The sequence below is a fragment of the Typopeltis vanoorti genome, chromosome 5 (assembly GCF_054136105.1).
Source record: "Typopeltis vanoorti isolate ZY-2024b chromosome 5, IOZ_Tvanoo_1.0, whole genome shotgun sequence".
Lineage (NCBI taxonomy): Eukaryota > Metazoa > Arthropoda > Arachnida > Uropygi > Thelyphonidae > Typopeltis > Typopeltis vanoorti.
The window spans coordinates 93,281,841-93,309,548 of NC_143553.1; the positions used below are offsets into that span (position 1 = coordinate 93,281,841).

The following is a 27,708-nucleotide window of genomic DNA, read 5'->3' on the forward strand; positions in this document are numbered from 1 at the left end:
AGTCATGAGTTCTTTGTCTGTAAATGAATTCAAGAAGAGATATGATAGATATTGTTTTGATAGTTTGGGTCTCCAGCGTTGAGTCTACTGACTCCATGGAGATACCCATAATAATAATAATAGAAGGCAACTGGCGTTTGTCCTGGAGTCCAACACCAATGCCTAGAATCCAACTTCTTTGGGACTCTAGGACCAATGCCAGTTGCCTTCTTCAGCCTCATTTGCTCGTTGTTAGTGCCTGCATGCACGTATCATAATTTTATGTCCCCAGAAGATGGCAATGCAACAATTACCAAATATTGGAAGGTATTGATTATAGTTTTTTAATTAATATTTTAGTATATGTTGTCATTTCCTGAAGTCGTGTAATCAACATATAAGTTTATCTACAAGAATGAAGATATATGTTTTAGTATTGTATCCTGATGATGTCTGTATGGCAGAGACAAGATATTGAAATTAGCTATTAAATGAGTGTTTCATTTTATTCCTTAATGCTGTTTAATTATTAACTGCAAGATTATTACAGATAACCTTTCAGATACAAGTGGAAGCTATACCTTGTCAAATACAAGCCATTATTAGACATGGATCTTACAACATAATATAATTTTTTGGACATGCAATGCATATGGTGTTAAACAACATCTATATTTCTAGGAAGAAGGACATGGAGAACGAATCATCATAAGTAAATCAAAAAGTGAAGAAAAGCGGACTTTGCGGAACTTCGTGTATAAGCTTATTTCGTCTGAGATAACTGTGAAAAATGCTCAATTTAACGATAGTGGAATATATGAATGTACTGCTACAGATCACTCAGACAAGTCAGGTTTTACTGAAGTTAAAATCATCGTTTATGGTAAGTGTCAATTACACAACTAACATAAATATGTTATGAATGAATAAACTGATATTAAAATTATTAATTAGCATTATTAATTTATTTAATTAAGTAATACATTTGGTTAAAACATTTAGTTTTAAAATATAAAAAATATAAATCAGTTTCAAATTATAAGTTAGTATAAGATTAGAAATTGATTTAAAAAAAAATTAAAATAAATACTTTAATTCTTCTGTGTTCAAGTTTATACATTGATTATCACTTGCATTATCACTTGCATAGAAAGGAGATGACAATGTGGATGATATTATTATTTATTATTTTGACAACAAACTTCCATGGAGTTTACAGAGATTGTTAGAAGGCTTGTTCAGCAAAGAAATGTATTTATCATATTGGACCTTAAATGAAGCTGACCATATTTTGATATTCCCAAACCAGGATGCTTCTGTACAGGCCAATAACTGGTATGACAAATATATTAATATTGACTTTTAACTTTAAATTATTTAATTGTCATCAAAATAATTTTTCTTCCAAGCACGGTTCTTCCAAGAAAAGCAAACAAAACAGGTTTACTGTTAACTTAAAGAAATTAAAAGTATTTTATTAATTATGTATGTTTTAAATGTCTATTTTATTTTTTGGAATAAAACTGTTAAACTTCAAAAGTAGTTTTTAGTCTATGAATGTTGATGCGATTAATGATTATTTTAAACAATATTCATAATATTTTTATCCACTGTCTTTATTCCTTCTGAGCTGTAGTATACCACCATATTTATCACTTGAGTGAACCTTCTTTAAAAATCGTGTGTTGTTTTTTATTATGTCGTAGAACTGTATGCAGGTGAGTTCAGTATTAATTTTACAATACAACAGACTTTTAATAGTTGATTCCAATATTCTACTTTTTTTTTCTGACCACACATTGTTCATCACTGAAAATATTCTTTCGACTGGAGCAGAAGTACCAGGAAAGCAGAATATGTATTCTATCACACGAGAGAGGTTACACAAATTTATCTTTTGGCTCTTGAAATGGGAGTACAATCCAACCCACTTTTCTTCAATAGTCAAGTTTTCTTCTGTTTGCCTCCTATTTTCTTTTAAAAAATTCTTAGCCATCATCAGCTCATCAAAAAGATTATCCAAATCTATAGCTTCAAACCTAACTACCTCAATAACTTTTCTGCAGACTTTTCTACATCAGGCCATGATAAGGTATTATTGTTGACCCAAGCAAAGGATCTGGTGTCCTCACCAAAGCTGTTTTGCACGTTTCAATGTAAGAGATGCATCTCTCATAAAAGGTAGTAACTTCTTGCATGACAACTGTACCATTAATCTGTTCCTCATCTTCAAGTGATTGTAACTTTCTAGCCTTTCCTGAATATTTGTTCTCAGTTTTTCAAGCTCAATGGTTACTTCAGTTGCAGTTGCCTTCATTGTCTCCATAGCCAAAATGGTTTCATTGAAGAGATGGAGCTGTCCATGCACAAATCACAGGTACATTTCTCCACACTCACTGTTGAAAAAATTACTTATAATCACTGGACAGTGCTCTAGTGAGCAGAAGTAAGACTTCAGACCTTTATACATATGAAGAAATTGTTCAATAGCTGGGAGGAGGAGGGATAAGAATCTTGTATTTCCACGTTTCAGTAATTTCCTGTATTTCACTTGCACAAAGAATGATAGCGAAAGTTGGACGCATGTTAGTCCGAAAGTACGGAAACAAAGAAAGATAAATGAGAGTGAAAGTGAGAAGAATGATAGTGAAAGTTGGACGTATGTTGGACCGAAAGTACGGAAACAAAGAAGGATGAATGAGAGGGAATGTGAGAAGAGGGGGTCGAGAGTTAGAAAGTTAGAAAGATTTAATGATAGAGAGAATGTGTCGCGAGGTTCGGAAAGTGAATTAGATTGGATGAGGCAAGAAATGAAATGGATGCGGAATGAAATTAAGAGAATTCAGGTCAAAACTATTAAAATAAATCATGATGGCATGAAAGAGTTAACGAAAGATGAGCGAGTGGCGTTGTATGGCGACTCCATTATTAAAGGTGTGCTAGAGGATAAAATGCACAAGGTATGTTTTCCAGGCGGTAAAATAAGTAGAGTGATTGAGGCATTGGATATGAGGCGGGAGCGAGCAAAAGAGTTAATTGTATTAATTGGTACAAATGATTTGAGAGAGAACAAAGAGCATGTCAAAATGAATGTCAAGAGACTGCTTGGAAAGATAAAAGAGAATAGTGTGACAGGAAGGGTGGTCAGTGTGTTGCCTAGGTATGATTGTGGTGAAATGAGGCGGAGAGCAAGGATTATGAGTGGTATTCTGGCTGAAATGTGTGAGGAGATGGGTGTACAGTTTGTTAATGTGTGGAATGAGTTTGAGGGACGAAGTGAGCTGTATGGGAGTGATGGACTGCATTTGAGTGGTTATGGTGTGAGTCGCTTGGAGAGACTGCTGCTGGAAGGTAGAGAAGTGAATAGAGAAAATGAATCAGATCGAGAGGGGAGTGATGTGGAAGAGCAGGAGAGTAAGACAGGAGAGATTGAAGAAGTGGAAATGAATGGAGAGGTGAGTGGTATGAGTATAGAAAATGAGAGAATGGGTGTGCAAGAGGAGCAGGGAAACGGGAAGGCCCAGGGTGGACAGGGATACACAGCTTGAGAAAGGTGGATGCTCCAAGAGGAGGTGAGAGCATGTGTAGGCAGGAAAGTAATGGGATGACCAGGGATCAAGAGGAAACAGATGTTGTTGCAAAGGGTTCTAAAATGAAGAAGCAGAAAGAGAAATGGCCCCAGTCCAGCATGGAGAGAGCACATCGAGTGAATGGTATCAGTGGAACTAGCTGTAGATCCAGAAATGAGTTGTTGTGTTTGTATACCAATGCTAGAAGCATAAGAAACAAGGCGGATGAAATGGTTGCATTAATTGTGTCTGTGTACCCAGAGATTGTTGGAATAAGTGAGACATGGTTAGATGAGGACGACATCCTGACAGGAATAGAGATGGAAAGGTATGATGTCTTTCGTGAGGATAGAAGGGATAAAAAGGGAGGGGGAGTGCTATTGATGATAGAGAACGAGTTATGTCCATACAAGGTAGAGATGCAAGTGGGAAATAGGGCCAGTGGTTTTGAGGCAGTATGGTGTGAGATAGAGGTGAATAGAATCAAATACTTGGTGGGATGTTGTTATAGACCTGGTAATGTGGATGGTGGTGATAGTGAAATGTATAGTCAAATAAGCCAAGCAAATAAGAAAAGGGTGATCATTATGGGTGATTTTAATTATGGCAATATAGACTGGATTGAAGAGATAGCGACTGGAAGTAAAGAAAATGAGTTTCTTGAGTTTTTGAGGGATAACTACCTCAGACAGTATGTAACAGAGGGCACACGAGGATTAAGGGTCTTGGATTTGGTCATCTCATCGGAGGATGTAATTATAAATGAGGTGTCAAATCATCCACCAATTGGTGAAAGTGACCATGAGGTGATTACCTGGGTGGTTGCCAGCAGTGCAAGGACCCCTGTGAAAAAAGGGTATATGTGGAACTACAAGGGGGGTGATTATGAAGAGCTCAGGAGACAGTTTGCAGATGTAGCATGGAATGAGGAGTTAGCTGGAAAAGAGATCAATGCAGCTTGGGGGATTTTCAAAAACTATTTAGTAGATGCAATGTCTAAATGTATACCACGGGTGAGAAGGTTAAATAAGGTAGGTGTGAGATGGATGAATAAAGAGATTAAGCATGCAATACAGAAAAAAAAGGCAATTTGGAGACAGCATAAGAGAAGTGGAAGTAACCAATTTCATGAGGTCTACAAAGACCAGGCAAGGAGGGTGACTTGGTTGGTGAGAGTAGCTAAAGAGAGGTATGAACAGCAGTTAGCTAATGAAGCCAAAAAGAATCCTAGGGAGTTCTTTCGATATGTAGCCAGCAAAAGAAAGAATGATTATGGAAGGATGACATTGATTGGAGGAAATGGTATAAAGACAGCTGTTGCAGAATGTGTTGTGGAGATACTTAATGAGCAATTCATAAAGATCTTTCAATCTTGTGAATGTGACTTCATGGAGAGATTAAGAGCAGTTGATGATGGGGAGGAGAGACTGACTGTAAGTGAGCAAGAGGTGTTTGGGGAGTTGAGTAAACTAGATGTAAATAAGGCTGTGTGACTTGATGATATATCACCACGTATTCTGAAGGAGTGTGCCGGAGAGTTGACACCTGCCTTGACATATTTTTTTAATAAGAGTCTTGCACTTGGTCAAGTTCCTAAAGAGTGGAAGGAGGGCAAGATTGTGCCACTTCATAAAGGAGGTGATCGAACTCAAGCATCAAACTATAGGCCTATCTGTGTGTCAGGTGTTGTGGTTAAGTTGTTGGAGAAGCTTGTGAGAACTAGGATCCAGAGTTGGGTTGACAACAATGGTATAATCTTTGATGGACAGCATGGATTTGCTAAAGGGAGGTCATGTTTTAGTAATCTACTTACTTATTACAATAAAGTGACTGCTTCCTTGGACAGAGGAGAACGATACACAGTAATATACTTGGATTTCGCAAAGGCTTTTGATAGAGTACCTCATGATAAGTTGACAGTCAAACAAGAGCAGATGGGGTTGGATATTAGATTAGTGCATTGGATTGGAGACTGGCTATCTGATAGGTATCAACAAGTTGTGTATGGGGGTGCAATATCCAGGAAAAGGAAAGTCACTAGTGGAGTGCCTCAGGGGTCTGTTTTAGGGCCATTACTATTTAACTTGTATATTAATGATATTGGTGAAGATTTGGATGGAGATATTCAGTTGTTTGCAGATGATGCAAAGTTGGGACGAACCATAAAGAGTAGTGAAGATGTTGTGGCCTTGCAAGAAGACTTGAATAAATTGAGTGATTGGGCAAGCAAATGGGGATGTGAGTTCAATGTTGCAAAATGTAAAGTTTTAAAATTTGGAAAACAAAGATGGGATGCAGAATTTATGCTTGGTGAGAATATATTGTTGGAAGTAGAGGAAATAAGAGATCTGGCGGTGATAGTGGATAAGGATCTAAAATTTAGTTGACACATCGCCAAAATTGTGAAGACAACACAAAGACTTCTGGGAATGATGAGGAGGACACTGACATGTAGAAGTAAGGAGATACTTGTTCCAATGTATAAGGCTTTGATTAGGCCACACTTGGACTATTGTGCCCAGATTTGGTCACCGGGTTTTCAGAAAAATGAAGAGATGTTGGAAAGGGTCCAAAGGTGACTGACTAAGATAGTTTCTGACCTCTGGAATGTTGAGTATGAGGAAAGATTGAGAAGATGTAATTTGCGGAGTCTCGTGGAGAGAAGGAAGAGGGGAGATATGATAGAGACCTACAAGTTGGTAAGGGGTTGTTATAGGATCAATGGTGGAGAAGTTCTACAGAGAATAGTGGGAGATCAGGGGAGAACCAGAGGTCATCCCTGGAAACTGTATAAGGAGGGTGTGAGTAAGGGAGTGAGAGGCAGGTTTTTTTCGTGCAGAGTTGTGAGTGATTGGAATGCCTTGCCTGAGAGCGTGGTGTCTGCAAGTAGTTTGAATGTGTTTAAGACACGGTATGATCAGATGTGTGTGTAAGATAAAAGGACCTCCTAGATGAGTCTTTGACTCCATGAGGTCTTGTTTAATAATAATAATAATAAAGTCACAAAAATCTTTCAGCTGAGATACGTGAATGGTATAAATGTAAAAATACTTGTACACTTTAACGATCAAAACTTTATTGTCTATCGGAAGAACATCTGCAGTTTGTAGATAGTTGTGCACAATATGTGCCCCACAGCCAACACCAACAATGTTTCTCCCCAAGTCTTTCTTCAAACATACAAAAACATTATTTTCACCTTGGCATTTAACACCTCCAAAGTTGGTGTTGCAATTATTGCTACAGATCTGACAATTTTAGTAGACAGTTTGTGTTTCTTAATGACGGCATTAAGTGATTCCGTCACTATTTCCGATGTCTCACCAGGAAGTGTTTCAACATCCAGAAGTTTAACCTTTATTCCATATAGGGGCATGAAGTACTTCACAACGACTGACAGAAATATAATTTTTTTCCTGTTTGATGTATCTGTTGTAATTGTGACAAATTACATTTCTCTAAGTCCTTATAGAGTTCATCAATTACCATGGGTCCAATTATGTTCAAGACAATAGCCTCACATTTTGTTCTGGTAAGTGCAAATTTTGGTTCAAAAAGTTTCGAAATCAGTTTAGAAGAACAATCAGAGGTTCTGAAACTTACATCATGTGAAACGGAATGGAATGCAAATGTTGCTGCTTTAGCTGCGATTGCTAGATCCTTTTCTGCAGGATCACTGCTGTTGAAATATAAATACGTAGATAATGAAGAACAACCTGCCACCACTAACAAACCAGCTTTATCACTTTTAGAGTGGTCTTTAATGTCTGACTACCTGTCATGCACTATAGAGAAATCTGAGGCACAGTGATCCCATTGCATCTGATCAACTTCATCACAAATCTCTTAAGAAAAGGAAAGCCCTTTTGTAGTTCATCGGTGAACTTACAATTCCTTTTAGGCATGACAGGAATAGGAGCAAAGCAGAATTATAACATGAACTAAAACAAAACACTCTTGGCACACGTCTAATTCATGTCATGAATAGCACTTGAATCACTACTAGAATGGACGAACAGTGTTGTAAACACGCACGATGCTGTATCATGGACACGTGATTTGCATGCCTGTATAGATTCTGTGTGTGCACATAGTTTCATAGTTAGTAGTGGTCTAGCCACAATCGAAATGGCCTTGATGCAGATCAATTACATATATTCTAGAGTTTAGTGCAGCATCATTATTTTTATAAACTTAATTGCTTTTCTATTTTTACTTCCCTCGCACTCATGATAATGTACAATAGCAATATTATGTAATATTATGTTTTCCTGGGACAATTCACATATCAGCCAGGATCTTCAAATCGGGACGTATAGCCACCCTACCTTAAATTCATTCATACTTCTAGCACTTGCAATACATTTCAGCAAGGCATTTCATTTATCCACTGCATTAAAAATTTACTCTTGTCTTCCCAAGAGTAAATTTTTAATGTTCATTTCACCTTTCCACAAGATGTTAGAAAAAAGCAAAGCCATTTGGAGTTGTGGACATTAAGGTCACTTAGGAAGTTGAATTCATTGTTTAGGGTTGATTGCAGAGGATTGAGTTTTATTGATAGGGAAGATGAAGAGATCAGAGTGGTTTTCAGAATTTGGAGAACTACTGTAGATGAATGTTACTGAATGGAGGCAAAACAACTTGAGCCCTGGCATGGATCTCAAATTTCTCATTACCAAATTCACACTGCCTCTCAGGTTATTTGTACCAGCCTTCACTATTATCTCATACATGTTTTCACCTTTCTTCATTTTCACTTGGCACACTGTCTGCTGTCCCTCCAGGCAAATACTCCTTTAATAATTATATTATAAGTCATTGACCTCTGTTCAGTATGTCGTTGAATCATCATACATCACCGCCCTCACAGGTCCATTTATTCTTCCCTCACTGGCATCCATAACTCTTTCTGCTTACTCTCTCTCTCTCTCCTTCCTTTCAGCTCTCTATCCTTGCATTCATATTCTGTCCACTTTCTCTCATTCCTTCTCTTTCCCTTTCTCTCAAATTCTCTTGCCTTCCTCTGTCCATCACTCTCTCAGATTTTATCTTTTATTCTCATCTATATTGTTTTTCTCTTTGTACCAGTTAACCTCTCAAGTTTCATAATCTTTCCAGTCACTCTCTCCTCAATTCAGTCTTCATGCCTTCCATTTCCTTTCTTAACTCCAAACAATCTGCTTTCACTGTCATTCACTCATGCAATCAAGACCATTTGTCAAAACATTTCTCTCTGCTACACTGTCTAAGGTCACATCCATTGATACCTCTTTTCCATTCTCTGCTCAACACTCATATATAGATGTTAACACTTTCCACTTCCATATTACTTCCATTGCTGCTAAAGCCTGCTACTAATTATTCCGCTTCTGCTTACTTGAGCCTCCTTGACTGAGTTGGTTTTGATTAATCTTTTTTTGGTTGGAAAGACTGGGACTCAAATCCTGTTTATGACATGAAGAACCTTTATCAGGTCATCTGAAGTTAGCCCTTTTTTTTCCTCCAAGTTTTTCATTCAGACAAACAGGCAAACTGGGCAGAAGAGCATACACAATATATGGATATAGGAGACTATGAGAATAAAGATTAACCAACTTATTCCATTGGATTTGGTTTCAAAAGTCTGTATGGTACAGTGTCGGTCTGTGTGTGAGCATAAAACAAAACAGACCTTGCTTGCTAGTGGAAGAATTTCCTTTGGCATGACCGACCAATCTTTTGTCACATTGTGGTTTTCTTTTTCATTTTTGTGCTTGTCACATTTTTAGTCTGTAATTTATATTCCTGATGCATTTAATCGCTACTCATTATAATCATTTGCCTGCATAACAACAACCTTTCTTCTCCCTCTGCTTGCCTAATTTTGCTGTTTAGCCATTTTTCTCATACTTTATCTATTTAACTCCTACTTTATGTATTTCACTGTTTACCTGATTCTTGATAACCAGTTGTCCATTACTTGTGTCAGATTTACCCCAACAAATTTCCATGGTCTGTCGACTGACTCCCCCCCCACCCACCCTCACAGCTACTCATCTCTCAGTATTAATATTAGTAGACTATGGAGCTTCCAATACTTACTTTATATTCTTTTTTCACCACAATTTCCCCTATTTGATTTAGTCAGCATGTCATGGTTACTCTCAAAAAAGATGACAGTGCTAATTGTCTAATTCACATCCTGTGTGGCTACCACAAAATTTAAATATAATCCCATGTTTCTTCTGCAAATGGCATTCCTTCAATCTTTTCTCATACCCAACATTCCAGATTCCTTGCACCACTTTATTGACTTCTCTCTGGACTATTTCCAGTGTATCTTCATTCCCTTGCAAACCAGATGACAAAATTTGTGCAGTAATCCACATGGCCTGACCACGTGCTAATTTTGTTCTCACAGCTCTAGTAGTGTTGCTCATAAATATTAGATCCCTATCCAATCTCACTCCAGATCCTTTATTTTATCTGCCTTCTTCAAGATATTTCCAGTGAATACAACTGATGTTGTATTCACTGTCCCTACCTCATCAAGAAAAACTGAGGAACACATTCAGTATACTTGGATAATTCACTGTTGAAATGCTGTTGGAACTGGTTACAATGTGAAGGATCTTTCAGCGCATCAACATAATTTCTGTCTATGAGGTTTGCATCTCACTCTGCCAGACAGGTGTAGTCTTGATAGCCATGACAGAGTCAATAAGATAATTGATCCAATAGGTGTTAGTACTGATCAGGACTCTTCTCATAAGGACATCCTTATTATCATGAGCATAGACAGTCACTTAATAAAGCAAATGCTAATGATCTGAATGAGGATGTTTCTATTATTATTATTAACATTTGACCTCCGTGGAGTCAGAGTCTTATCATGGGAGGTACACACTATTGCACACAATGCTCATCCAACCATGCTTTAAACTGATTCAATGTGTCTGCATTCACAACATACTCAGGCAATGCATTCCACTCACCAACCACTCTCCATGCAAAGAACCTACTCATCACTTCTATGCTCACACCCTCCTTATACAGTTTCCAGTGATGGCCTCTTGTTCTACCCTCCTCTCCCATTCTATGAATAATTTCTTCCATGTCGACCTGATAACAACCCCTTACTAGCTTATATGTTTCAATCATATCCCCTTTCTTCCTCCTATTCACGAGGCTCTGCAACTTACATTAGCTGCATTTAGTGCTGCCCTGCAGCCCTTATGGACAAGTCACCACTGCTGACCACCTTTGTGATTCTTCTCTGGACCCTTTCCAACTATCGTCATCACCATGAAAACCCGGTGACCAAATATGTGCACAATGATCCACATGATGCCTGATCAAGGCCTTATACAATAAATAGCATCACAACCTCTCTATTTCTGCATGTCTGATGTGACGTCTTCCCAACTTATGCAGTGTGGCCCCCTGAATTTCAGGTCTTGTCCATCACCACTCCTAAATCTCTTGTGTCCACTACTTCCATTAAAGTTTTCCCACCAAGTGAATACTTTGCATCCCATCATTGCTCACCAAATCTTAAAACCTTATACTTTGCAAGGTTCGAGATTTGGTAAGCAACGATGGGATGCAAAGTATACACTTGGTGGGGAAACTTTAATTTAATGATCGTATGAATGGGAAAGTAATTGAACTGATAGTTCCACTTACTTGCCCGTTCATGCAATCTATTCAAGTCCTCTTGTAAGGCCATAACATCTACTTGACTCTGCATTGCTCTCTCCAATTTTGCTTTATCTGCAAACAGCTGCATATCACAAGTTAAACTGATCCCAATATCATTAACATACAAATTGAACAACAGCGGTCTCAAAACTGACACCTGTTGTACAGTGACCTTTCTCTTTCGGGATACTGCACTACCACCACATACAACTTTCTGATACCTATCTGACAGCCAGTCACTGATCCAACTTAGAAGTCTGTTATCCAATCCCATTTGTTTCAGTTTATTTACCAGCATGTTGTCTAGCAATCTATCAAAAGCTTTTGCAAAATCCAAGTAAACCACTATATATATGCATCTCCCTGTCCAGGGTATTTGTCACCTTGCTACACGAGGGTGGTCTGATCAGCCTCAATACTTTATCCAAGTGTGAGCAAACAAAGTTTGCGCCTGAAAGTATCTTCAGGACTGGGTTAAGGTGGTACACACCAGGGCAACTCGTTGCAAAGGTGGAGCAAGCTACCAACACTCCTATCCTAGTATCTCCTATAATCTCCTATAATGCAAAACACAGCTCCTTGCGGATATGTATATTGTTATGCATTAAGGGAAGGGCCACTACCCAGACCGGTTTCGACCTTTATTGAGGTCTCTTCAGTGGGAGCCAGGCCCAAGTCGAGATATCAGGCAGAAGCATTTGCAGGTCATCTCCACCTATAGGAATTGCCAATTGGTGTGCCACCCTTTTTTTAATAAATTACTCTGGATTTAGAGAAAGATGTTGAAAGTTTATTTTCCACTTGGTTAGAGTATAATAAATTTAGTTTAATCCTTTATCCAAGTGTGAGCAAACAAAGTTTGCGCCTGAAAGTATCTTCAGGACTGGGTTAAGGTGGTAAACACCAGGGCAACTCGTTGCAAAGGTGGAGCAAGCTACCAACACTCCTATCCTAGTATCTCCTATAATGCAAAACACAGCTCCTTGCGGATATGTATATTGTTATGCATTAAGGGAAGGGCCACTACTCAGACCTTTGCAACGAGTTGCCCTGGTGTATACCACCTTAACCCAGTCCTGAAGATACTTTCAGGCGCAAACTTTGTTTGCTCACACTTGGATAAAGGATTAAACTAAATTTATTATACTCTAACCAAGTGGAAAATAAACTTTCAACATCTTTCTCTAAATCCAGAGTAATTTATTAAAAAAAGGGTGGCACACCAATTGGCAATTCCTATAGGTGGAGATGACCTGCAAATGCTTCTGCCTGATATCTCGACTTGGGCCTGGCTCCCACTGAAGAGACCTCAATAAAGGTCGAAACCGGTCTGGGTAGTGGCCCTTCCCTTAATGCATAACAATATACATATCCGCAAGGAGCTGTGTTTTGCATTATAGGAGATACTAGGATAGGAGTGTTGGTAGCTTGCTCCACCTTTGCAACGAGTTGCCCTGGTGTGTACCACCTTAACCCAGTCCTGAAGATACTTTCAGGCGCAAACTTTGTTTGCTCACACTTGGATAAAGGATTAAACTAAATTTATTATACTCTATCCAAGTGGAAAATAAACTTTCAGCCTCAATACTATCAGCAAGTTTTTTTTTTTTCTAAGTTGGTACATCTGTCATAAGCATCCATGTGAAATTGCAAGTCATTCTATCAAGTAGTTTGTTTTATAAAGCTGTATGAAGCAAAAATGTTTGTCTGTATCCCTTGAAGTGGATAAAATTGAGTATCATGCAGTTATAAAATTCTTTGTAAAAGAAGGTTTAACGCCAAAAGAAATTCATTCGAAGTTCATAAACAGTTTATGGGCACTCTTTTCCTTCATTTTCGACAATTAAGAAATGTTTATTAGATATATGAAGAGCCAAAGGCTCTTCATATATCTAATAAACTCAATTCAAAATATGCTTCAATTCGGCAACATATAACTTGTTTAAGTTAAGGGATATTATATCCCATATTGTTTCTTAGCCGAATAAGAAACTAAAGGAGTTTCGTGCTGAATATAGTAGAAACTATATTCGGAGATCAGGGGAGAACCAGAGGTCATCCCTGGAAACTGTATAAGGAGGGTGTGAGTAAGGGAGTGAGAGGCAGGTTTTTTTCGTGCAGAGTTGTGAGTGATTGGAATGCCTTGCCTGAGAGCGTGGTGTCTGCAAGTAGTTTGAATGTGTTTAAGACACGGTATGATCAGATGTGTGTGTAAGATAAAAGGACCTCCTAGATGAGTCTTTGACTCCATGAGGTCTTGTTTAATAATAATAATAATAATAAAATCCTTCTGTTTCTTTTTTAATATTCCCATATTGTAACCATTGTCACGTCTTGTTCACGTGAATTTTGTCCTCAGTATCTCGAAGAAATTGGACATGCAAGTGTTTATTTTTCCAGTGCACATATCGGTTATTTTGTTGTTCCTTTTTGTAATCGTATTTGTTTCCTGTTGCTTTTAGAAGGCCCTCTTATGTAATTGCTTGAAGCATTAGCTCAGAGCTATTGTCGCTGTAACTTCTTAAACTAATTTCTTCTTCCTCTTCCATAAGTTTGCAAGTCTATCTCACTTTCAGCAGACCCCATTCACCCATTCTCCTTAGTAGGTATAACCAGTCAAGATCACTTCGTGGATATAATGTATGATGCATAGTCATTAATTTTCTAGTTTTGCAGTCCAGTTTGTCCAGGTCTTCTTTTGTCCAATCTATTATGACAGCTGTATGTCGGATCACTGGTATAGCAAAAGAATTCATTGCTCTAATTTTGTTTTCAGAATATTTCTAACTCTTTTGATGTATTCTGATGCTGCTTGTTGTTTAACTTTTGAGTGGAGAATATCACTGGCTTCTTCTTATTATTATTATATGAGTTATCTGAAAGATGTTATCTGAATGAGTTATCTGAAAGGAGAATTAAATGAAATAACAAAAAAATTTAAAATGAAAATCTCTAAAACAAAAGCTATGACAATGTCTGGAAACACCATTGAAAGAGTCAAAATTATGCTTAACAATAAAATAATAGAATAAGTTGCAGAATTCAAATACTTAGGAAATATAATCTTGCAATACAATACTGATTCACAATTTGAAACAAGACTACAAATTTACAATAGAATGAATGGCATAATTAAAAGAAATTTTGGAAAACAAATGACCAAAGAAACTCAATTAAGATTACATAATATGACCTCTAAACCATCTCTCAAATTTGGAAGTAAAACTTGGATTCTAAAACAAAGAAACAGACAAAGATTGAAAGCAGCACAGATGAAGTTCCTAAGACCTCTCCTGGGACTCACTAGATTAGATAAAAAGAAAAACACAGAAATAAGAGAACAATTAGATACAAAAAACATCATACAAGAAATAGAAGAATACCAACAAAATTGGCTATATCACATAGAAAGGATGAGGATGAATAACAATAGGATTCCCAAACTAGCATATAAATATAAACCTTCAGGAAGAAGAGACTGTGGACGTTCAAGATTAAAATTGAAAGATCAACTTCATCTGCAGAGCAGGAACAGGACATAAAAAAGCCTATACCTGAATTTCTCAGATGACGACGATGATATGAGTTATCTCCATATTATTATTATTATTATTATTATTATTATTATTATTATATGAGTTATCTGCATGGAGTCAAAAGACTCTTGCTTAAGACTCACACTAACCATTATTCGTACAATACCTGTCTTATCTCTTTAAACTTATTTACCATTGAGGCCTTGAAACTACCTCTGGCAATCTATTCCACTCATTTCTCCAAACAAAGAACCTACTCTTAATGCATTTATACAACTCCCAGAAGTGACTCACTTGTTCTTTGCTTACTCTTTATGTATTGAAAAAAAAATTGTATGTCAATCTTATCGAATAGCTTTAGTATCATGTTCCCTCTCCTCTGCCTAACACCTAAACCCTGCAACCCACACACCTTCCATTTGTCCTCATAGGGAGCATTCCACAGAATTGTCACTCGCTTGATAACTCATCTCTAAATCCTCTACATCTTTGTATCCACAATACTGGTTAACCAAATCCGTACATTATAGTGAAGATGCTGCTGAATGACAGTGTTATAAAGAGTGATAATAACATTCCTATCTTTATTTGTCAGTGTATTCTTCAGCATCCAAATAGTCTTTTAAGATATTTTTCCAACTTTTGTAATATCCCCCTTTGAAGTTTACATCTCTGTCCACCATCACCCCCCCCTCCAAATTCCTTGTCTTATCATTTTCCTGTAATCTTGTACATTTATATGATACAGGGTATGTGAATTTTTCATCCCAAAATGCATTATAAGAGGGACTGAAAAGTTCTGATAAACACCTAGAACAAAAATAATATTAAAGCAACTGATATAACCACAAGAAAGATGATGGCCCACACCTCTGATGGCCACAGAGGTATGGGCCATCATCAAGTTTTTTGTGCTGCTAGAAAAGTGTGCAACTGAGATTCACTGAAATTTGTGTGTGATACTCAACATTCCAGAGATCAGAAACCATTTTAGTTGCCTCTAGACCCTTTCCATTACTACTTCATCCTTTTGAACATGAGCTGACTGAATCTCTGCAGCAGCAACAGTCCATATGCTGCCTAATCAAGGGCTTATGTAATGGAATCAGAGTGTCCTTACTTCTACAAGTCATTTCCCTCCACATTATCCACTGTCAGAATTCACTGTCTCACCCTTGCAATTTTAGAAATGTGGTCTATCCACCATCACGCCCATTTCTCTTATATTCTTCACTTCTTCCAGTATATCAATGCCAAGTGTACATATACTCTACATCATTATTTTTGTTTTCCAAATTTTGAAACTTTACACTTTGCAACATTGAACTGGTAATCCCACTCTTGTGCTCATTCACTTAGTCTATTCAAGTCCTCTTCTAAAGCCACTATATGTGCTCTGCTTCTCATAGTTATTCCAAACTTTGCATCATCAGCAAACTAAATATCCCCATTCAAACCATCCTATCTCCATCCCCATTCAAATCTCCAATCCAATGAAATTCCAGAATAAAAGAAAGCAATGGCCCTAAAACAGACCCTTGTGGCAAGTGACCAATGATTTTCCTCTTCTATGATATTGTTCCCCCATACACAACTTGCTGATACCTATCAGAGAGCCAATTTCCAATCCAATGAACTAATCTGATATCCAACTCATGTTCTAGTTTAACTATCAACTTATCGTGTGGCAATCTATCAAAACTCTTTGTAAAATCTAAGTATACTAATGTGTATCCATCTCCCTTATTTAATGCACCTGTCACCTTATTGTAATAAGTAAGCTTATTTTCCCTCCTCCTTTTTCTGTTGCATCTATTAATAGAAAAGCAGCAGCTGCTCAAACACCCCTTTACTGTGCAACTGCAACCCAATGAACATTATTTTCTTCTTCCTCTTTTCTTCCATCTACTTCCTTCCTTCCTCTGCTACAGCATACCACAAGAAGTATTTCCAAACAGCTACAACTGCAACTCTTCCGAAAAATAAAAATCAGTAAACTTTTTTATGACTCCTCATCTACACTTCAGACAAGATGCTAATGTGCTTATAAATTCTTTGACCTCTTATCTATGGGATCAATATATATATATATATATATATATATAAAAAATCAGAATACTAAAACATGACCCTTCTTTAATAAATCCATGCTGTCCATGAAAGAATTATACCAGTGGTGTCACTCAACCCAATTCTTGATCCTGGTTCTTACTAACCCCTCCAACACTTTAACTACAACATCTGTCGCCTCCCTTATGAAGCAGTACAATCTTGCCTTCCTTCCACTCCTTTGGAACTTGACCCAATGTAAGACTCATATTAAACTAGCCAAAGCATGTGTCATCCATGGCACATTCCTTTAAGACACTTGGTGATATATATCATCAAGTCCCATAGGCTTAGTAACATCAATTTTGCTTAGTTTCCCCATATACTTAATCTTCACTCACAATATCTACCCCCATCCATCCATTGCTCTCAAACTCTTCATGATATCACATTCACAAGGATGAAACACCTTTATGAATATTTATTTATCTCACCAATATAATCTACAAAGGTGACTAACAAAGATTTTGGAAAGAAATCCTTCCATAATTATGGAAGAATTTCTGCTGCTGGTTATATGTTGAAAGAACTCCCTAGAGTTTTTGTTTGTTTCATTAGCTAACTACTGCTCATACTGCATCTTTGCTTCATTCACCCTCCTCATTTAATTGATAATTACCACTCATCTCATGTTGCCTCAATAATGCCTTCTTTCTCTTTATTGCTTGCTTACTTTCTGTATTCATCTGTTTCACACTCTCTGTATTTAACCTTCTGACCTGCAGAATGCATAGAAACATTACATCGAAACATTGCTGGCCTGGTTGGTGAAGTGATTAGTGTATCCGCTCTCCAGCCAAAAGGCTGCTGCAGGTTTGAATCCCACCATGGGCATGGATGATTGTGATTGTGGGAATACTAGTGGTGGTGATGGGTGGTAGATTATTATTATTATTATTATTATTATTATTCCGGGCAACTCCAAGGAGTCGACAGACTCATCGAGGGAGGCCATAACATCATATCAAGAACAACTATTCGACATTCACACAGTATCTATCATACCTCGCCTTGAACTCATTTGCAGTTGTAGCATCCATAGCAGACTCTGGAAGCTTATTCCACTCATTCACCACTCTCCAAGTAAAAAACCTAGCTCTAACACCCCTGCTAACCACATTCTTGCCCAGCTTCCATGTATAGCCCCTAGTCCTCCCACCACCAGTCCTATTCTCAAAAATATCTTCTGGATTAATCTTATAGAAATCCTTCAGTAATTTGAATGTCTCAATCATATCATCCCTTTTCTGCCTATCGACCAATTTTTGCAACCCACAAATCTTCAACCTGTTCTCATAAGGCTCATTCCACAGACCTGCTATCATCTTAGTGACTCGTCTCTGGATCTTCTCCACCTCCTCCCCATCAAGAAGAAACCCTGGCGTCCATATCTGGGCACAGTAGTCTAGACAGGGTCTTATCAAGGCTCAATATAGAGGAACAATAACTTGTTTGTCTCTGCTTGTTAAAGTATTTTTCAGCAACCAAGTGATTTGATGAGCTGATTTAGCCACTTTTGCAATGTGCCCGCTAAACTTCAATTCCCTATCCACCAACACTCCCAAATCCCTGGCCTCATCAATCTCCTGGAGTACAGTTCCACCAATGTGATATACTGCTGCTATTCTTTTCACCCCAAAATGCATAACCTTACACTTTGCTACATTAAATTGACATCCATTTTCCCTATCCCAGTCCTCCAAACTATTCAAATCATCCTGTAAAATTTTGACGTCCTGTGCACTCACAATTGCTCTAACCAACTTTGCATCATCAGCAAACAAGTGAACACTTCTTCTCAGATCCTTTCCTATATCATTGATGAACAAATTGAAAAGTAGTGGTCCAAGAACAGAGCCCTGTGGCACACCACTAATCACAAGCCATCTTTTGGACTCAACTCCTGAGTAAACCACTCTCTGGTATCTCTCCATCAACCACCCTCCTATCCATCTCACCAACCCTATATCTATCCCCATCTGCTCCAGTTTACTGATTAGAGTTCCATGTGGTATCCTGTCAAAGTCCTTTGCAAGGTCCAGTAGAATCACTGTAAACCCATTACCCTTATCCAGTTCAGCCATCACTGTGTTATAAAACGTGAGCAAGTTACTGAGGCATGATCTACCCTTCACAAAACCATGTTGTCCCCCATACAATATCCCATTTTCATCTATCCAATACTGTATTCTTTTCTTGACTAATTTCTCCAAGACCTTGACAATGATTCCTGATATGCTAATTGGTCAGTAATTTACAACAGCAGTCTTGGAACCTCCTTTATGCAGTGGAACTATTTTCCCCTCTTTCCACCCCCTCGGGACTAACACAGACCTGAGACTCGAATTAAACAAAATGGTCATGGGTACTGACAATTCTTTAGCCGCTTCATGTATGACACGAGCTGGTATGCCATCCAATCCCACAGATGTATTGATATTGAGGTTATGCAATAGACTACTCACCTCCACTTCATTCACCACAATTCCCGTATAATCTATTGGTTCATTCATTTCTGCAATGTCACCACCTGGATGATATACTCTTGCAAAGTGCTCACTCAGTAATTCAACTATATCAACTGATTTGGTTTCCTCCCTATCATCAGCATTCTTTAAAATCATTCTGCCATATACATTTTTTTTTTACTTAAGGAGAAACTGTTTGGGATTCTCTTTAGCCTGTATGGCTAATGTTCTTTCATAATCCGTTTTTGCTTTTCTTACCACACTCGTTACCCTTCTGGCCTACACTTTATACCAATCATGTGCCTGAAGGTTACCTTTCTCCTTAAATTCCCTTCATAGTTGTTTCGTTTTATTTGCAGCTCAAGCTTAATGGCGTTATTCATCCATTTAACCCCAACTTGATTTATTATTCGGAGGATTTATTATTTAACCCCAACTTGATTTATTATACAGGCAGCCGTTGCCTCATGCAAACACTTCTTAACTGCCTCCCATGCACTATCAACATCTAGCCCTCGCAGTTTTACATGCCATGGCACTGAACCAATCAAACTATTAAGGTTATCATACTGACCAGCCTGATAATTCCACATGTACCCTGTCTTAATTGTAAATTCCACACATTTAGCCACCTCCCAAGTCAAGACCCTATGATCACTCTCACCAATTGGTGGCAACGTGGTCATATTCGTTACAGCCAAATTCTCAGATGCAATTACTAAGTCAAGCACTCTTTGACTCTTAGTATTTTCCATTACATGCTGTCGCAGATAGTTACTACCTTTAATAAAATCCAATTCCTTCCTCCCATGTGTCCTCTTCTCACTCCAATCAATGCGATCATAGTTGAAATCTCCCATAATAATTACCCTCCTTCCACTCATTTCTTCTATTTGCTTGTGCATACTATCTCCACCATCTTTTCCATCACCTGGTCTATAGCAGCACCCAATTGTATATTTTGTTCTGCTAGCCACAATCTCACACCAAATGTCCTCAAATGTGCTCTTTTCTCTATCCTGCAATTCAACTTCTGTTCTTCTTGGCTGCAGCTCATCAGCTATCATCAACAATACTCCTCCCCCAATTGCCGTTGGTGTAGTTGCGGTTAGTCATAGTTGGTGGATTTCAGTGGTGGAGACAGAGAGTTGTAGAGTAGATTCCCTCCCTCGACGAGTCTTTGGACTCTCTGGCGATGTTATGTAATTATAATAATAATAATAATAATAATAATAACAACATTGAAATTAGATAATTATTGAATATCACCCAAGCAACATTGATCTCCTTTTCACCAATGTGACAGCTGCAAGCTATCTCCTGCTTTTCATAATAACCAGCCTTGTAGTTCCACATATATCCCTTCGTCATAGAAGACCTCACATGGCTGGCAACCACTCTGGTCCATGTTATTATGCAAATTTATGTCTTTGTTCAGCAAAGTTTTTATGCCATGGAAACAGAAGAATCAGTGACACCATCTTACATCCTGGATATTACAAATGTAGAGCTCTGCTTTCCATTAATTGAAACAGGTATAGCATGTCTTATTTCTTAATTTATATTAAACTAAGAATCTAACAGCATATTTCTAATCATATCACTATAAGGTAGTAGATGATATTGACTATGTAAGGATGCTGCTTAATACAACAAGCTTTCTGTAATTATACAATTTAATAGGAGCTACATGAATTTGAAATTTCAGAACTCTTAAAATGTTTCCGAGTTCAAATGTTTTCTTCACAATGTTTTTTTTTTCTAGTTCCTGCTTTATGATGCTCGTCATCTATTTAATTAATTGTTAATTCATTAAATGGAATGCAGGTTGATGCTGCTTCTTTCAAACAATCCCTGACAAGTTTATCATAATTAGCAGCTTTGTAGTATTGTGTGTGTGTGTGTGTGTGTGTGTATCCTTTCTTAAAGAGAACTCTACATTTTGGAAACCTCTCCCCATAATGAAACTGCATGGTCACTTTCTCTGAATAGAGGCAGAATTAACCAAGGAGGTGGAGGCTATCTTGGTTTCATATATATATGTTATGGTTAAAGTGATAAATTCGGTTATTATTAATAATTACCAGTTAAAGTGAATAATTTACAAGAATTAATCACTTTAACCGGTTAAAGTGAATAATTCCAAGAGGAGTCTGATAAATGTAATAAAAACATGTTTATAGGTTTTATATGTAGGTTTTCATTCATCTTAAGATCTCTATGATCATGGTAGTTGGTTCAAAAACCACTCTGATGTTATCATAACACCACTCTGATGTTATGAGCTTTTAACATTCTAGCTAATTTTGTGGATACTGAACTGATATATGGAATCACTGCTGTGGAACATATTGGGAATCAGTTACGTTGTTGGAGGTTGTCTTTGAATAGAAATTTAAAATGTTGGTGGGTATCCATTCAGAGATAGTCTTAGCTATTTGCGACAGTTCTAACCGTACATCGTCTTCTTTTGAAATAAACTTTAAGGCTCTATTGCGGAGCATATGAATGATGCTGCGTTTTTGTGCTCGATGATGGTTTGACGAATAATGTAGATATTTTCCTGTATCTGTGGGTTTCTTGTAAATGGACAGTTGGACATTGTTATATTCTCTCTTCACCAGTATGTCAAGAAAGGGTAGTTTATTGTTCTTCTCTAGTTCTATAGTAAATATGATCTTATTGTATTGTGTTGATTTTATTAAGAAACACTAGAAGATTTTCCATGGTATCTTTCCATATGATGAACAAGTCATCGACATATCTCCAACATATCGAAGGTATAGGTGAAATGTTGGAAAAAAATATCTTTTTCAAGTTTTTCCATAAATAGGTCTGCGCATGGTGGTGACAGTGGGCTGCCCATGGCTAGACCTTCTGATTGTTTGTATACAATGTTATTTACTATGAAGAAATTTGATTTCAGGCAATGATGGAACAAATGGGTGATGTCCTGAGGGAAGAGATCCTTTACAATGTTGACCACCTCATCAACCAGAACGTTGGTGAATAGGTACACAACATCTAGACTTGTCATAATGTCAGTTTGTGAAATTGTGACTGTCTTAATTTTTTCAACAAATTGTTGAGAATTTTTAATACAGGTCTCTGTTTGTCTGATATGGCCTTTTATTAAATTTGCAAGATGTTTTGCTAGTAGGTAGGTAGGTGAAGATCTTTCATCCACAATTGGATGAAGTGGTATGTTTGTTTTGTTAATCTTTGGCATGCCATAAAGGCATGGAGCAATGGGGTGTAAGGATTTGAGTTATCTTTTTAGTTCTTCCGACCAGCTGGTCATGTTTTGGATAAGAGTGTTTGTCTCAAGATGATTACTCATGATGGGATTCTTATCTATGACTTGGTAAGTGGTACTGTCCGATAGTAACAAGTTGATCTTATTGAAGCAATCTTTCGAGTTTAGAATGACTGTTGAATTGCCTTTATTCGCTTTTGTGATTATAATATCTTTGTTGTTCCGTAAATTGTGAATTGCCTTTTTATCTTGTGGTATAGCGTTAGGTACTGGTGGTTTTGCCGAAGCAAGAATAATCGTACTGTTAAATCTGATAGCATTGGCTGTGGCCTCTAGATGATAAAGACTTCTATTTCTATCAGATTCTGACTAAAGCATGTGCACGTCCAAATGAGAATTATCAAATGTAATGGCCTAATAGGTCTAACGCTTCTTTATTCATGTAACTTGGTGCATTTGTATTTACACCAGTATAGCCTTGATAATGCTAGACAGTAGCTAGTGAAACTGGTAGGCAATTTGTATTTTATTCATTAAATCGTATGGTCTCTTATTAATAAAGTTTTCAGTTTTAATACATTAGACCAATACGAACAATTTAAATCATCTTCTGTTAACCAAATCGCACTGATACATAATTTTTGGCACTCATATATGTGTATTTCAGTGCATTGTACTCCTTTGAACATGCATACCTTTGAACCATAAATTACCTTAGAATGATGTAATTATCAACTCATTTAGATTCAAAACCAAGGAAAATACATCATTCCATGATCGTTCTGTTTTCTGTATTCACAGTCATTTGTCCCAAGGGAATAAATCTATCTATCTATCATCAGACTATCTATCTATCTTAACTCTCTTACTGTTCAATTTCACTTCTTCCAGTGAAATTGAACAGTAAGACAGCATATTTCATCAGTGCATATTTCTCACCTTTTGAATCATTCATGTCTGCCAAAACAATCAATGCTTTTACTTTTCCTGTCTGCATACTAAGAGGTTCACTTGATCTACATTGATGTATCTTCTGAACTTCGTGCTACTTATTGATAACTTTTAAATCTCAAACCTGGTAGTTGGTGATGAGGTTTGTGATTTAGGATGTAGTGCTCAGTATTCCAGAGTACTGCACTTCTTAATGTTTAAACTGCACCCCCCCCCTTCTCATTTATCCAACCTAATAGTCTATTTAAATCTTCCTGAAAAGAGTTAATATCAGCATAACCTTATAACTTTTCTTAACTTTGCAACATCAGCAAATAACTGAACTTTTTCCTGAGCTGTTTGCTGATAGCAACTGATGTTCACATGAAATAGCATTTAATGATGATATTTCATGTAAAATCATATAATATGTCATTATGAAACAAGAACAGAACATAAGACATGGGACTCTTCTTCTGGGACTCTACTTCCCATACACAATTTATTGGTATTGCTTAGACAGCCAATCCCCCACTCTTTGACTAGGCTCTCTGACACTAATCCATTTCATCAGATATCTCTGCTTGGACTAATGTTTACCTCCATTCTCTCCTGGTATAAACACATTACATCAGTAGCTTCCTCAGCATCCAAAAAAATTGACATTCTCTATCATTTAAGATGCTATTTTCCATGCAACCAATCCTAACTTTGTATAGAAAAGCTAAGGTAGTTTTCATTACCCATAATAAAGCTTAATGGTATAACTAACACCAAGAAAAAATGCATTCATTAAATTCACTAATATTTTCTCTTACAGATTCACTTCAACTTCAATCTCACAGATGAGGAAGGCTGTTCCAAAGGACAGAGATGGACGGAATAAAAGAGGAAGAGGAGAAGCAGGTTTTGTGTGTTTGTATTTGTACAATAAAGGGATGAGAGCACATCATCAGAGCACAGTTTCATTATGTTTCAATGATGCTGGGTAGAAAACCAGTGAAATATTAGTGAATTTAATAAATGTATTTTGTTCCTCTTGGTGTTAGTTATACCATTAAGCTTTATGATGGTCAACTCTTAACTATATACAGATCCCAAATTCATCCATTCTTAGAATACTGCTCACATGTTTGGAGTGGTGCATTTAAAATTGAAATTGTACAGGGGAGAGCAATTTGTCTCATAAATGATTCCTATCTTGCAGATTCACTTCAGTCCTATCTCACAGATGCAGTGTTTCAGCAGTCTATTCTACAGGTATGAGGGCTGTTCGATAAGTCTGTGAAGAGTCTAAGAGATGGTGCCACCAGTACATGTTTAGATTATTTTTAGTTGCTGGCAACTGTTGGAGGATTACACACTAAGTTTCAGTCAGATAGATCTATTACTCCGTGTTTGGCATTCATTTAAATCAATCAAGTACCGTGATTTGTGAAAAATGGATGAGAAAGAATTTTGTGTAGTGATTAAACATTACTTTTTGAAAGGCAAAATGGCTCAGGAAACCAAAGCTTAGCTTGATAAACATTATGGTGAGTCTGCACCTTTGATTAAAATGGTTTATAAGTAGTTTAGTAACTTTCAAAGTGGCCATATGAGCACAAGTGACACTGAACGTTCTGGATGCCCTGTTGAGGTCACTACTCCAGAAATTATTGAAAAAATCCACGATGTGGTGATGGATGATAGAAGAGTGAAGGTGTGTGTGAAATTGCTAAGTCTGTGGGCATCTCAAACGACCATGTACTTAATATTCTACATGAATACTTACATATGAGAAAACTATCCGCAAGATGAGTGCCGCATTTGCTCACACTGGATCAAAAGCATCATGTGAACTGTTGTAAGGACAGCTTGAAGCTGTTTCAGCAGAATCCAGAGGAATTTTTGGCTCTAGATTTGGCTCTCTCAGACTACTATCTGTTTCCAAACATGAAAAAATGGCTGGCAGGAAAGAGATTTTCATCAAACAATGAGGTGATTGCCGAAACAACTGCCTATTTTGAAGAGTTGGACAAATCACATTATATGGATGGGATCAAAAAACTTGAGCATCATTGGACTAAGTGTATAGACCTCAAAGGAAACTATGTTGAAAAATAAAAAATGTTTGTCCCAAAAAAATTATGTTTCTTCATTTTTGCACAGGCTTATCAAACAACCCTCTTACTTCAATATTAATGTTCTGGTGAACTGGCTACCATCATTCCTCCACTTTCTGTTGCAACTGTCTGTCATCCCTTTACTGTACAACTGCAAACACACCGAACTTGCTTCTCCTCTTCCTCTTTTGTTTTTATTCTGTCTACACCTCTGACACCTGTTTATGGCAGGGGGACCTCCCATTAATGCCTCTCTTCATTTTTCCTCTGTTTCTATTATTTTCTTCGCATGTTTCTTAACATAACTCTACTTCTTTTGAGTCTTTTTTAGTTTCCTATCTTACAGATTGCCATCACTGGGATCTAATATCCTGCCACTCTGTTTGCTTTGTAATGCAACTTGTGGACATCTAGAAAGTGAGATCTTGGTGATCACATATTGCTTTGGTCAGTGCTTCAAGAAGACAGACAGTCCAGAATGACATGGCTAGGATCAACAGCTAGTTGGCTTACCTGCAAGGTTAACAGTGTTGCTGTAAGTCTCCTTTCCCATGGAGCAGCCTTTAAAGCTTGATGTGGTGCCAGTTTGACATCTGCAGTAGCCTTGGCATTTTAATTCTGAGTGTTGAGAAGCTCTGGCACTGAATTCTCCCTTTTCTTGAGTATGAGTTTTTCATTCCCCAGCTCATCAATAGGGCCTCAACAAGCCTTAGCCAAGTTCAGAAACTATTGCCACATCAACTGATAGCAAAAACAAACAACAGAAATCCAGTTAGATAAATATTAATGTACCTCCTAATAGTCATTTAACAGATAAATGTCCTATTAGGAAAATGTCACCCTTCTTTATCCAGAAGCTTTTAAAAGAATTTACAGGATCCCCAAAATCTGTTAAAAATCTCCATTCTGGAGACATTTTAGTTGAAACATCTTGCTAGAAACACCTTTGTACAACATCATTTGGGAGGAATACTAATTATCGTAATCACCTACAAAACTTTGACCTTTTTGAGGAGAGTGATATCAGAGTGGACCTCCTCAAGGTTGCTGATAAGGGGATTTACTTAGAATTAGGTGATGAGGGAGTGACAGCAATATAAACAATTCTCATACCTAGACATCCTTAGTAACTGACTAGGAATATCATTCTTACATATAACATTCCAACATAAGTGAAGCATGGTTTCTCAATTATCCTATCAGATTCTATATCCATGTTTGCACTGCTTCAGGTGTCAGTAATAGAGGTATGTACATGCCGCTTTTCATCGCTTTGCCACCTCTGTTCCATGTGACAGTAAAGAGCATGAAAATAAAGATTGCAAATGTAAAACACCCGAATGCATTAACTGTGATGGAGAACACGACATATTCCTGAGCAGGCCAAAACTGAAAGGAGGAGAAAGAGATTCAAAAGACCAAGAGACAGTGAAGAACATACTATATCATTGAGGAGGAAGAGGAGTATACCACAAGTAGTGGAAAATCTTACACGGAGAAGGTAATAGTAAAAAAAATTATCTAAGTGAAGATTAACATGAATGATTGTTCTACCTTCTTTCTATTACATACTCACTGAATGGTATAATTTACTCAGAATCTGATTAGAATGAATAGAAGAAAAAAAAAAAAGAAAGGAATATGGCTTATCACCTGTATAAGCCATATTCCTTTATAATGGAATATGGCTTATAATGGAACAACCTCAAAGAATCAAGGATATGCATCCAGACATACTAATAGATAAAATGGGTACCTCTCTACCTGCAGAGGATTCCAAAACTATTTAAATACCCAGTATCCTGTACAGAGCTGAATTTGATGATGTTTTGGATATTTCTCCAGAGAAAGAAGAGGTGGACACATGCCATCCAAACTTCCCTAAAAAAAGGAAAAATCCAAGACACACAATACCTTACAGGACTGGAAGCCAAATTGATTTACCAAAAATACATGATAAAAGCATTCCTACAATGGAATAGTTATGTATCCCAAAATATCAATGACACTAAATTATCAAGGCCTCCTGCAAAAACATAAACTAGTAGGTCTTTGATACAGGAAGACATACTT

At 37.3% G+C, this 27,708-nt stretch overlaps 1 protein-coding gene across 4 annotated transcripts in view; it reads left to right on the plus strand.

Annotated features, from left to right (window-relative positions):
• LOC150106656 (vascular endothelial growth factor receptor 1-like) overlaps positions 1–27,708 on the plus strand; it is a 672,835-nt gene that overhangs the window by 190,665 nt on the left and 454,462 nt on the right. For all 4 annotated transcript variants that reach the window (XM_090392613.1, XM_090392614.1, XM_090392616.1 and 1 more), the window contains exon 6: positions 661–862. In XM_090392613.1, coding sequence (XP_090248739.1) covers positions 661–862 — 202 coding nt within the window. The remainder of the gene's footprint in view (positions 1–660; positions 863–27,708) is intronic.